At 45.5% G+C, this 13990-nt stretch overlaps 1 protein-coding gene across 2 annotated transcripts; it reads right to left on the bottom strand.

Moving 5' to 3' along the window:
- On the bottom strand, window positions 1–13666 carry LOC129334104 (lymphocyte antigen 6E-like). 2 transcript variants are annotated; one of them, XM_054986056.1, is made up of 3 exons: window positions 13579–13666; window positions 3247–3360; window positions 1–1756 (listed from the first exon to the last, which is right to left on the bottom strand). In XM_054986056.1, the coding sequence occupies exons 1-3, from the start codon at window positions 13628–13630 to the stop codon at window positions 1560–1562; spliced, it is 363 nt and encodes a 120-aa protein (XP_054842031.1). In that variant the 5' UTR covers window positions 13631–13666; the 3' UTR covers window positions 1–1559. The 2 variants fall into 2 exon arrangements, with proteins under 2 accessions (XP_054842031.1, XP_054842030.1); XM_054986055.1 differs by lacking the exon at window positions 13579–13666 and adding an exon at window positions 3958–4213.
- Window positions 13667–13990: the final 324 nt, after the last annotated feature.

Here is a 13990-nt window from a genome sequence, read left to right on the forward strand (position 1 = left end):
TTCTTTGTAAAACAAAATGACATTTTAATGGTATTTAGCATACGTAATACCAACAGTATCCAAGGACTCAAGTAGATCAAGACAGATCTAAAGGCTGTGGCAGGAAGAGAAAGGAAGGCCATTTTGGAGGATACCAGATGGAAATGGTAAAACATGGTGCATTCTGGATAAAAACTGAGAAGGGTGGCACAGGGTTGATGTTCAACCAACACACATTCCAGTAGGAAAATTATTTCCACTGGTGACAGAAGAACTGGCCAAGGCCAGCCCAGAGCAAGAGATGGGGTGGGCAGCCCCCAGGCACATGAGATGCTGTTTTAAGCAAACCACAGAGCTTAAGTGGTGCCACTGGGTGGGGACGATACAAGAGGCAGACTTAAATAGAGGGTTTCCTGAGAAAGAACCGACATTCCTGTCTGGAAGAAGTCCTGTGCAATTCCAGATCTTCCGGTTCCAGCATTCCTTTATCATAACTGTTCTAGGTCACATTATAGCTAATGCACCTGGGTGCAAAACGCCTAAAATGACGCTGTTGTTTTTTGCCCATTAGGAGGCAGCGCTCTTCAACTGAGCATTTTAGGATATCTTAAATTAGGATTGATCCGGATGAGAGATTGTTCCCTGGGACAGCAGCCAACAGTCATTCCTACCGTGGTCCCTGCCAGACACTTGGGGAGGGAGGCAAGTCTCAGAGCCAAACTACAAGTGACGCCTGACACAGGTTGGACACTAGTCAGCTTCCCTCAAGTTTTGATGGGAAATGCAGGCGTCCTGGTCTTGCAGCTTGGCTCTCCGACTGCTGTCCAATGGACTTTTCAACTGTCACTTGTCCAACATTCCGCCAAGCTGCTTACATTTCCCATCAAAACTTGAGGGAAGCTGGCAAGTGTCCAACTCATGTCAGGCGTCATGTGTAGTTTGGCTCTCAGAAGCCCTGGAGACTATTGGCACACGTGCAAGGCATTGTAAGGTTCATGTCTGAGAGCTGGAAACAAGGTGGAGGAAGAGAAGAGGCCTTTGTGGTGGAGCTGGACTTTACTTCCACTTCACAGCCCAAAGCAAGTTGGAGGCCAGTGTGTTTCACCCTCATCCCTGGGAGTGATGGGAAGTGAGGCCCACAGGTAGAAGCACAAGAACAGAGTTGAAAGACCGAAAGAGAAAGAGAGAGCCCAAGCACAGAGCTCAGGGGAAATTCCAGAAGCAACCGATACATTATGTGAAATGAGGCAGTAGAATTTTAGTCTATATCGTAACTTCGGTTTCAGAATGTTTTCATATTTTTGAATATTTTCCCCTCTACCCCCCACACATAAAATCTCTCCACATACCGGTTACATAAACCCTTTCCCCCCTGATGTGCAAGTTTACTTCATGCATTGAGTTTTTACACAGGAAAGCTTTCAAAAGTGCATCCTACATAGTGGCTAGGAAATGCGGGGGGGGGGAGGCATTCTTCATAAGGTCTCGAACGGCTAGAGAAGGGCCTTTAAGGGGAAGGGTCAGCATCTCTGATGAGCTTCCAGAAGGCACCCTCGAGAGGTCTTCTGTCCTTGCCTCCATTACAGCCAAGTCCGAAGGATGTAGAAGGAACTGGCAAGCAGAGCCGTGCCCATAACGGCATAACTGCCTCTCACGCTGCCGCTGCCGCTGTTGCAATAATCGGTCTGGCAGCAATCCACGCTTCTTTTGCCCCCCTTGATCTCGCCGGCCCTTGGGCAGTTTGCAGAACACCACTTGGAGACGAGAAGCTCTTGATCTGGGAAATCAAGATTTTGGAAGAGGGAGAGAGCAAGGGTGAAAGAGAGAGACAGTGAGCAGTTGGCATAGTACGGGGGTGGCCAAACTGCGGCTCGGGAGGCACATGTGGCTCTTCTAGACATATTGTGCACCTCCCAAAGGTCTCTGAGTGTCGCTGCAGCCATACATTTTATTTTATTTTATTTTATTTTATTTTATTTTATTTTATTTTATTTTATTTTATTTTATTTTATTTTATTTTATTTTATTTTATTTTATTTTATTTTATTTTAGTTCTCTCCCTCTCTTTCCTCCTTTCTTTCCATGTCTTTTCCTCCCTTTCCCTTTTTTCCTTCATTCCTTCTTTCTTTCCATGTCTTTCATACTTTCAATAAAAATGTTGGGCTGGCCAGGTCTGACTCAGAAAATATCTGGGGACTTTGGGGGTGAAGCCTAGCAAGGAGGTGATGTCACTTTTGTGATGTCACTTCTAAGTCAAAGGTCAGGTGATGGCTCTTCCCAAGCTCCACCCCTTCCAAGATGTCACTTCCAGCATACTGCACCAAAACCCCACCCCTTCCTGTGATGTCACTTTCAGGACACTCCCCCCAAACCCGCCTCCTCTTCTGAAGTCACTTCAGTGCATCATGTCTTGTGGCTCTCACACATCTGACATTAATTCTATGTGGCTCTTACATTAAGCAAGTTTGGCCACCCTTGACATAGTAATTGGTTAAGGAAGTGTGTGTGCTGAAAATCTGCAGACTTTTTATCATTACATCACTGGTACTCTGAGGTACGGCAAATAGCTACGGCAGAGAAATTTACACATCAACTTAGAGTTGTTAAAGGTAATGTCAGAATGTCAGGTTTTCATGAAACACAGCAAGGCTTCATTTCATATACTAATCAGAACAGTATCCAATACCAGCATTTATCTGAACCCTCCCTTAAACTATGGAAAAGAGATTAGACTCATAGTATATATAGAAATGTTTTGGGGGGAAGAACTCCCATATGCCATTAAAAAAAATTCCTCTCTATGTTTTATGTTGTGCAAAATAAATTTGAAAAGTCCTCCGTTAACAGTTTGATTCAACATTGCTATTCTTTATTTTCTTACCAAATGTACCCTTTTCCTTGAGACGTAGTAAAAGTATTTTTCTAGAGCTAAAACCACAGAAGTCTGTCTACTTATTTCCAATGCGCTAATATTAAACTCGGCAACTTTCTCTCTTTTTAATTTCCACCACTAACAATAACCCTGGAGGTCCCTTCCAGCCCCATGATTCGGTGATTCTATGAAGCTGTCACTGGGTACTTTCGCACATTGCTGGCTGCCCTGTGGCTTCTTGGAGCTTGTTGATAACCTTCTTCAATTGGGACAGCCCCAATTGATCTTGGAATGCTTGGCAGATTCTGCTCCACCCGATGGAACGCGATCCCAGTGGCACTTCCGGGCACTTCCCTCCACCCAGTCAATGGGTCATAAATTGCTTGGAATCTTACCAGGTACTTCATTCTTTGCTGTCACACAGAAGGAGTCCATATCTGAACACTTAACCTCTTTACAGTCCTTGTGATACTGCGCATTCTCACACTTATAGCACCACAGAGATGACGCTGCAAAAGAAGAGACAGGCGAGAGGCTCTTCAGATGGCTTTAGCAATAGATTTCCCACTAAGCTAGCTCCCTTTTGGGTGCAGTTGGAGGAGAGAGGCCTACCACTCTCCCCTAATTAAAAAAAAATCAACTATATGTTGACTGGTTGATCTAGGCGTATTTTCCTTTTCTGACCCAAGAGCACCGAAGGCAGCAGAAAATAAAATAGATAACAAAATAGTATACCCTGAAAACTTTTTAAAAAACAATTATGCAACAAATAGCTAATGAAAACAGTAAACAAGAAGCAGATAAAGAGCAAGATGTGAATTCAATGGCACCTTAAAGACCAACTAGGCATATTTTGGAAATCTATACTAAATAGAGGTGTGCACAAGCAGTCTGCTCTCGCACTCCCCTACACATTCCTCTACTGGGCCCATTCATTCGGTGGTAAAATCACAAGTGAAGGTACAGTCAAAAACAGAATATCGCAATAAATGTTTAAAGGAGTGTGTGTGTGTGTGTGTGTGTTATGTGCTGTCAAGTCGTCTCCAACCTATAGCGACCTTATGAATTAAAGCCCTTTAAAACATCCTATCATTAACAAGACTTGCCCAGATCCTGCAAACGGGAGGACGTGGCTTCTTTTATCGAGTCCAGCCATCTCGTTTTAGGTCTTCTTCTTTTCCTACCACCTTCCACTTTTCCTAGCATTATTGACTTTTCCAGAGAATCTTGTCTTCTCATGATGGGACCAAAGTACGATAACTTTAGTCTTGTCATTTTCGCTTCTAAGGAGAATTCAGGCTTGACTTGATCTCGTACCCACTTATTTGTCTTTTTGGCTGTCCATGGTACCCGCAAAACTCTCCTCCAGCACCACATTTCAAAGGAATATATTAAAGTGCAAAGTGACTAGTGTATTCCAATAAATACTTATAAATATATAAAAGTCAATATTCATAAACAGGAGACAAAAATATATATTTTTCACAGAATACAATTCACTCTTGGCAGCCGAAATCAACACATAAATAACAGTCTCTTGAAAGTATAATAGTTCATAATGAACTTTTCTTCTTCATTAAAGAGGTTGGTGCCAAAAAGAATGCTCAACTGAAGATGGAAATTCACCAGGTAAGGATGTCAATGTTCCCAAAAATTTTAATATTTCATTTTTCCTGGAAGGTGGGGGACATGGCACCCCTACATGATCACAAGTTCATACACATGTAGGAAATGCACATATGTAAGATCTGGCCCCATCCGATAAAACAGCATTCCTAATCACAGGGACTGCACCTTTGTGCATGCGCTTCCTAAGTGCGTAGGCTCCATGTGCATGAGCCAGCGAGCATGCATAGGCGCAGGGTGAGGCCAGCATGCTTGTGAGGCCCTGCAAATTGATTTCAACCCATATAATGTGTGCAGAGTTGTACAGACAGCTACATATGCTGCCCTGAGCTCTTTCAGGCAAGGCAGGAAGAAAAAGGGAAGCGGGAGACAGCGATAGCTGCAGTGAGGGGGATTTCTCAAACCACAATGGCACCCCTATCAAAAGTTATAGATCCAGAGGAGTTTGCTGTGTTAGTCCGTAGTAGCAAAATAGAAAAGAGTCCTATAGCACCTTTAAGACTCACCAACGTTACTGTAGAATAAGCTTTCAAGAACCACAGCTCTCTTCGTCAGATGCATGGAGGGTATAAAGAAACTGGTCAGATATATAGGTGGAGAGGGGAGGGGGGAGTAGATGCAATCAGTAGCTTCTGATAATGGGATCAGTTGGCTTCTGATAATGAAGTCAGTTACTTCTGATAATGAGTTCATAGTCCCTATTCAATCCACGTCTGACTGAGTCAAATTTACATATGAATACTAATTCAGGAGCTTCCCCTTGGATTCTGTTTTTGGAAGGTTTCTGTTGAACTACAGTGACCTTTAACAGTCGAAACACACGAGATGAAATACCTAGGTTCAACTTGTGTTCTCTTACCTCAAGTTTTGTCGGGAAGTGTAGGCGTCCTTGCAGCTTAAAGTTTAGCATTTACAGAGCAGCAGGGAGAAGTGCAGGTGTCCTTGCAGCTTAAAGTTTAGCATTTACAGAGCAGCAGAGATGGATGTGTGGGGGTCCTTGCAGCTTAAAGTCTCCTGGTGCAGCCAGGCGTCGCTCTGCAGGGCCAGGCGGGGTGAGGGGAAAGGAAAATGCCGTGATGCACCTTGAGAGTGGGAGGAAAGGCGCCCCACGCCTGCACTTCCCTCCTCGCTGCTCTGTAAATGATAAACTTTAAGCTGTAAGGACGTCTGCACTGAAAGTGCTAAACTTTAAGCTGCAAGGACGCCTGCACTGTAAATGCTAAACTTTAAGCTGCAAGGACGCCTGCACTGTAAATGCTAAACTTTAAGCTGCAAGGACGCCTACACTTCCCGGCAAACCTTTAGGTAAGAGAACACGAGTTGAATCTAGGTATTTTGTCTCGTGTGTTCTGACTGTAAGTCTCTCAAGTGTCTTGAGAGATCGAAGTGTTCTCCCACTGGTTTCTGGATATCAGTCTGATGAGGTGAATCAAGAGTTTCCTGGATAAGGTATTGCATAGTTTCTCACTGCAGTCTGTGCAGTAAGTGGATTTAAGTGGGTTCTTCACACAGTCCCCCCCCTCTCCACCTATATATCTGACCAGTTTCTTCTTACCTTCCATGCATCTGATGAAGAGAGCTGTGGCTCTCGAAAGCTTATGCTACAATAAAGTTGGTTAGTCTTAAAGGTGCTACTGGGCTCTTTTCTATTTTGCTACTACAGACTAACACGGCTAACTCCTCTGCATCTATGACCATGGAACGCACCGCATTCAGCCGAATGGAGAGGAAATCCATCAATGACATGAAGAAACTGGCACAAATGCAAACAGACATCATCTCCCTTTCTAAATGCAAAAAAACTGGACATTCTACCCAAGGGACTGTGTGTGAAGTGCCAGCTGGGCAGGGCAGGAAAGGAGCTGAGGTGGAGATGGGTGGCATGGGGGTGGCAAATAGAGGCACGAGGAGTTGGAAAGGAGGCCTGTGCCCTTCAGCGCCAGGAGCAGAAGCAGTCCTGACCTGCTGAAACAGGTGCGCTCTGCTAAAGGGCACCCGGGAAGAGGGCATGATGTGCTTTGGCAGCAACACCTTGGCGTGGCAGTGCGTGTTCCTTATGCAAGCATCCAGTTCAGAAGGTATTTCTTCTGCACATGCCCCATTGAAATGAATGGAGGAGATTTGTTCCCATTCACGTCAATGGAGCTTGCCCAGGCGAAATTCCCACTGGGTCGCAGGCTTCAGCTCTGACGTGCTTCAGAACCCTTAATGTGAGTAGCCCAAGGTCACCCAGTGAGTTTTGTACGGCAAACCCTGCTACAGAGATCAGTTCCCTTGGAGGAGGAAATACCAGTTCCCCTGCTGGAGGAATGGCAGCTTCAGGCGAGGGCTTCTACGGCCTCATATCTCCGCTGAGCTCCCCCCGCCACAAACTCTGCTCTGCTCAGGCGCCTCCTCCAAATCTCCAGGAATTTCCCAAGCCATAGTTGACAACCTAACTTGTCTCCCCAAACTACACTGGCTCTCCAACAAGAACTCATGAAAAACAGCATTCCTGGATCTGCTGCCCCTCCCCTGGGGCTGAGGCTGTCTGTATACCATTATGGTACTGCATCTGGGATATGGAGGGAAGGTGGCATGGCATAGCCCGATCTCACCAGATCTCGGAAGCTAAGCAGGGTCAGAACTTGGATGGGAGACCACCAAGGAAGACTCTGCAGAGGAAGGCAATGGCAACCAACCTCTGCTTCTCACTTGCTTTGAAGGCAAGCAACCTCTGCTTCTCACTTGCTGAGGGTCGCAGCTAGGGTTGCCAGCCTCCAGGTGGTAGCTGGAGATCTCCTGGAATTACAATCAGGGCTGGCGCCAGCGTTTCTAGTGCCTGAGGCGAGATACCTGCTCTGTGCACCTGTTCCGGCCCTGCGTGATGACATCACACTTGTGATGTCATCACACAGGAGCATCCCCCTCGCCTGAGGCGGCCGGCAGTGGCGAAGGAGCGGAGAGGCAAGCGGGGACGGTGCCTCCTTCTAAGTTCAGCGCTCGAGCGGCTGCCCCCACCACCTCAATGGATGCACCAGCCCTGATTACAACTGATCTCCAGGCAACAGACCAGTTACCCTGGAGAAAATGGCTGCTCTGAAGGGAGAACTCTAAGGCATGATACCCCACTGAAGCCCCTCCCCAAACCCCACCCTCTCCAGGCTCCACCCCCCCCCCAAATCTCCAGGAATTTCCCAACCTGGACCTGGCAACCCTAGCCCAGTGGCCATGAGTCAGTTGTGACTTGGCAGCACTGCCTCTGAGATCGGGTGGGGAACAGCATGTCCTTCTGAGAAACTCAGCATGCTCCTGGCCCTCAAGGCTGTGAAGATAATGTACGCATGGGTTGTATTTGCTGGTTGTTGATCTGGGAGCCTCCCAGGGCGGAAATGTAAGGGCTCACTCCCAAATGTTTAGTTAGGCATAACAATAAGAGACCGTCTGTCTTTATTTACAGCGCCAGATTTTGTAGTCAGAGAAGTTAAAACCAGTAGCATAGGGTGCCTAGTAAACAAGAACCTGGGAGATCCAAATGTGACTAATCTCCTTTTAAAGACATCTAAGCCAGTGTTTATTCCCACACGCTGTGGTAGCAGATTCCATAAGCTAATTATAGACTGGATAAAGAAGCAGTTTCTTTCTTAGAAAGTCCTTTAGCCACCTTCCCAGATAACACTTAAAGACCAGTGTCTGCCTGTCTCCCTGTCGGTCTGTCTGTTGGGAAATGTCAGATTCTTCTACAGAAATGTGCTCACAAAATTTTGCCAACAAAGCGTCATAGCTAGGGGTGGAGCTTAGTAACCTTCAGGAGAGAAAGAAGAGGGCATCTTTTAGGGTATGGTAGCTATGCCAAGTGGCTCGGGGTGGAGCTTGATGGACATGGAGGAGGAGCAAAAAAAAATTCTGATTGGACCAAGCTGACAATAGTCCACGCTCTCTTTGATTTTATATTTCTTTTATCAGGGCATTTCCTCCTCAAAGGGATCCAAAGCAGCTTACAGAAATTTCTAAAGTACAAGACAACGAATTTAAATACAATGCAGGCCCCAGCCCAGGCTACAAGCCATAGTCCAGGAGCCCGGTGGTTCCTGCCCTTCCGTTCATGCTTCTGGCCACAGCCAGGTGAAGAACCTGAAATCAGAGGAGATAAACTTGTCTGAGATTACAGTCCTCTGCTGCTAACCAGCTGGCAGGATCTTTCCAAGTTCCTCCCCTCCTTTGTTCTCTTCTCTCCATGGCCGTTTCCAGACGGCTTACCTGCAGCCGCTCCATGCCGCAACGTCGCGGCTCGTGCCGGGGAAAACGCGAAATATCGCGTTTTCTCGCGCGAGTTTTGCGCGACATCGCAAAACTTTTTTTTGAGACTTTTTTCCTGCTCAATGTGGCTAACAGCAACATGGAGAGGAAATGAGTGTCGGCTAAATTAAAAAATATTGCAGGGGGGGGGACTGGCTAACCATCAACCTCCTGGATCCGCAGAGAATATTAATCGCAGGTCTTGTGCATCATGTCCCTTTTAACCCAGAGGCTGCAGTTCGTGGAGAGCCACAGAGCCACATTTGCAATTCCATCCAACCGAAAGAGCCACATGACTATGTATGCCCTGCACTCCACCCAAAATAATAATAATACATAACAATATAACCCTTTTAATTACCAGAGTACTTCTGAGCATCTAGAATTGTCTTTCCCCACTATTGGAAGTTCTGTTCCGTGGGATGGCATTCCGCCCCTTATTCAGCTGCGTATGTTGACCCATTCACAAACACGGCACTTCTGCATCTCTACGACCTTGATATATGTATCATGGGTGCCTTGCATCATATTTTAAAAACAGAACAGGTGTTTATATAATATCTTACACAGAATCAGTTTTAGACAGAAGTTTATTATTATCTCTTAATTATAATATATAGATACCTTATTGTTTTAAAATTATTCTAGAATTAATACATTGTTAACTCCAGATATTTAATATCTGATAGTTATTGTTAAATGTGAATGCTAAATAATTTTGTGATCTCAAACCAACTTGCTTATATAGTTCATTAAACATCTGTTGATCCAATTGAGGGATTCATTAGGATGGAGAGAGAAAATATTTCTGAGCATTATTTTATTTATTTATTTATTTATTTATTCAATTTATATACCGCCCATTCCCAGGGGCTCTGGGTGGTGAACAGTTAAAATCGATAAAAACAAAAACTAAAATCAGTATACAAACAACAAAACAAATCAACAAGGTGCAGTGGTGGGGAGAACCCTCCCCCACCCCAAAGGTGGGAGGCCGACATGGCACCGCCCCCTTCAATCACCGAATGCCTGGCGGAACAGCTCTGTCTTACAGGCCTGGCGTAACGATAATATGTCCCGCTGGGCCTGGGTTTCCATTGACAGAGCGTTCCACCAGGCTGGGGCCAGGACTGAAAAGGCCCTGGCCCTGGTTGAAGCAAGGCGGGCTTCCTTAGGGCCGGGGACCACAAGTAAATATTTATTCGCTGATCGGAGCGATCTCCGGGGAACGTACAGGGAGAGGCGGTATACAACATATGAATATGTTGTATACCTGAAATTTGTATTTTAAATGTCAGATGTTTTATCACATTTTGATAGTCCTTGTAATGTGTTTTTCAAATATTCCTAAATTTTTACTCCCCTTCCTTTTCTTCTTTGTATTTCTATTTTGTTTAAAGACAGACATAACAACAACATTTGATTTATATACCACCATTCAGGACAACTTAACACCCACTCAGAGCGGTTTACAAAGTATGTTATTATTATTATCCCTGCAACAATCACCCTGTGAGGTGGGTGAGGCTGAGAGAGAGCTGCGACTGACCCAAGGTCACCCAGCTGGTTTCAAGTGGAGGAGTGGGGAATCAAACCCAGTTCTCCACATTAGAGTTCCATCGCTCTTAACCACTACACCAAACTGGATGGATGGATGGATGGATGGATGGATGGATGGATGGATGGATGGATGGATGGATGGATGGATGGATGGATGGATGGATGGATGGATGGATGGATGGATGGATGGATGGATGGATAGATAGATAGATAGATAGATAGATAGATAGATAGATAGATAGATAGATAGATAGATAGATAGATAGATAGATAGATAGATAGATAGATAGATAGATAGATAGATAGATAGATAGATAGATAGATAGATAGATAGATAGATAGATAGATAGATAGATAGATAGATAGATAGATAGATAGATAGTTAGTTAGTTAGTCTTGGGCCCTCTGTAACAATGGAATTATTTCAGTTTCTAAAGGAATTGCCCATTTTCATGGAACATGGCATAGGGTTGCCAGCTCTGGATTGGGAAATACCTGGAGATTTGCGGGGTGGAGCCTGGGGAAGGCAGGCTTTGTGGAGGGGTTGGAGCTCAGCGGGGTCTAATGCTATAGAGCCCACCCTCCAAAGCAGCCATTTTCTCCAGAGGATCTCATCTCTGTCACCTGGAGATCAGTTGTAATTCCTGGAGATCTCCAGACCACACTTGGAGGCGGGCAATCATAGGTGGGTGCCATGTGGCATGTCCAAGAGCCACAGATGACTCCCAAGACCCTGTGTGAGCATCACTGCTATATAGAGATAGAACTCAGCCCCCTCTCCTGTTCTCTGCTGGCCTCGATACACACAGCTGAGAAAGGGAAGGGCCAGAAGTCTTGGTCATGGCTGGAGCAAGAACTGCAGTAACCCTCCAGAGGAATTTCAAAGGGAAATTAGAGAGACTGCTGAATTGCAACTGATAACGAAGCTCAAGACAATGCATCCACCTGGATTGAATCGAGACCTAGACTTCCTGTCTCATTACCAATGCTGATTTCTCCACACCCACCACCCCTCTTCACACCTCACCCAATCCAATCATGCCTGCTATTGTCATTCACTGGGTATAGTCATTTACTTGCTATTGTCATTTGGCATCTGTAATCCCTCCACTCTCCAAGATATAAAGACAGATGGACTCATATTCTAGCTATATCTGAAGAAGTGAGCTGTGGCTCATGAAAGTTCACACCCTACCACAAATGTTGTTAGTCTTATAGATGCTACTGGATCTTTGCTCTTTTCTACAGCAGTAATTCTGCAAAGCATCTTGGACAGATCAAAACCATTAGGAATTCTGAGATATTTGCACAAGAAAGTGCTTAGGGTCTCACCTATGCAAGAATTCTTGCAAGCCTTTCTCCGAAAAATGCCCACCCCTGCCGCCTTGACCCTGATCTATTCATTCTTTTTCTATCCATACAGTTGTATTCCATTTTCCACCAAAGAACACAGGGTAGCATACATATTTCTCCCCTTCTCCATTTTACTCTCACACCTACCCTGCAAGGTGGGCTAGGCAGAGGGAAAGTGACTAGCCAAAGGTCACTTGCATGGCAATCCTAAACAGAGTTATACCCTTCTAAACTCATTGACTTCAGTAGACTGAGACATCCCAACTCTGCTTGGAATGGTAGTCAGTGAGTTTCAAGGCGGAGTGGGGTTTTGAACACAGAGCTCTGCAGTCCTAATTGTCAGGTTCTGGCAGTTAGACCCAAATAGTACTTTACATCAGACACTCTGGTGCATGAGTTAAAGTTGCTTTATTCAGGATCTATCAGTTTAGTGCAAACTTGACTAGAGCATTGGCAGAAGTGACATGGGTATGAAGGGTCAGGTTAGTTATAGGGAAAGTTCCCGCCTTTTAGGACAGGGATGGTTAGATTCTGGCATGAAGGAACGGGGAGTGGGGGAGGGTGAAGAGCCTGGGAAAGAAAGAAAGAATAAAGTCCTTTTAATTCCCAGACTTTGCCTGGTATCCAAAGTCATTCTCCAGTCTGCTCCAGAAGTGAAAGTAACCACCTGCAAGATAAGTGGAACAGCTACAATCCTAACTGCAAAAGGCATATCTCATATCTTCAGTACCCAATACAATATACACTTAGCATAGTCTCAGAGGATCAGCATCCATTGCAGAACACTTTCATGACAGATATGCTAGCATGACATACATCTGACACACTAACCCCTCTGCCTGCAGCTCATTCCCCTTTTAAAAGTGCACAGAGCTGTATAAATCTGGGCCACAGTGGTGGATCACGTCATTTTTCGGCAAAATTTATGCATGACATCTTGTGATAAAATATGCAGCGTCATCTTGCTACCTGATCAGAATAATTACCCACAAGTGCAAACATGTCGTTTTTGCTCCTGGAGTAAAGACACACAGCTTTCCCTGCATCTCTAAGGGCACTTGCACCCCTAAGTGTCGGCTTAGGTACAAAAAGGTATGCTTTGCAATGTACGCATTTATGCTCCGGACTCTGCTGCTGCCTAATACTGCGCTGCCCTTTCTCCTCAATGCTCCAGATGTCTGGAATGCCATCCCACAACACCTGTAAAATGTTGCTTCTCTCTAACCTCCCTCAAATCTCTCCTCAAGACCCGCCTCGGGCACGGTCCCTCTTCCCTACTGATGCTAAACCGAAGCGAGGAATGTACAGAGATTAAGCCCCTCCTCCATCTCTCTTAGGCTGCAAACTTCCCTTCTTGTACTCTGCACAGTGCTGGGGAAAGAGCCGTGCCGCAGTCCTTGGAGAGCCACATAGCAAGCTGTCACAGTTTGAGACGAAAGAGATCTGTGATCACCCAGTGTAATCCAGCCACTCTGAGAGCCTCTCATGGGCCAATCCGTGGCACGAAACTGACAAACTTTAAAGGGAATGAACCGATATCTACATGCATAAACAGTTTGGGTTGGAGCCAGACACCTTCTGCGCAAAATTGTGCTCCTCCTTATTACAGCCCCATTGCCTTTTGCCCACGCAAGATCTATGATCCTCGGCATAGCCTTTTTTGGTGATTAAAGGGGAACGCTTCTTCCTTTTTTACCAACAGAAAAGCTGTCTGGATCCAGCCCACAGTGGAAAAACTAAGAATATCAGAGCTGTTTTTCTGCAGTGAAGCAAGCCTATCTCTACTGTACCATCTCAGCAATACAAGTTGGGTAGCTTGGTGCTTGCACTCCTTCTCCAAGATTCCTTCTCAGGGTCACCCCGAAGCTCCGTTTAATACAAGGGAATCCCCCCCCCACCCAGGGGCTTACCTCTCTGCACACACAGGGCTGCAACCACAAGAAAAACAGTGCAAGTCTTCATCGCGGCAAGGTATTCCTGGTAAATAAAGAGCAGACAGCTCTGCTTACATTATATATATCACAGTGACTAAGGAACATGCCATGCTGCCAATTTGGGGCGTGTCGGCAAGGAGGGGTGAGTGATTTCCCAAAGCAAATAGCGTGCATCAATGCAGAAGTGTATTCTCCAGTGTCGGTCCAAAGAACCCACACCGTAGTTGCATGAAATTCCTCCGAGACGTGCACAGGAAATAGCAGTCATTAATAATAGCAACATTAATTATTGAAACAGTGCACTGGCGCGACTAGATCCGTTGCTGTCTTTATTGCTGTAGGTTTACAGTCTCAAAGACAGTACCATGATGGGGGGGGAGGTCTAAAA

The sequence above is a fragment of the Eublepharis macularius genome, chromosome 7, assembly GCF_028583425.1.
Source record: "Eublepharis macularius isolate TG4126 chromosome 7, MPM_Emac_v1.0, whole genome shotgun sequence".
Taxonomy (NCBI): Eukaryota; Metazoa; Chordata; class Lepidosauria; order Squamata; family Eublepharidae; genus Eublepharis; species Eublepharis macularius.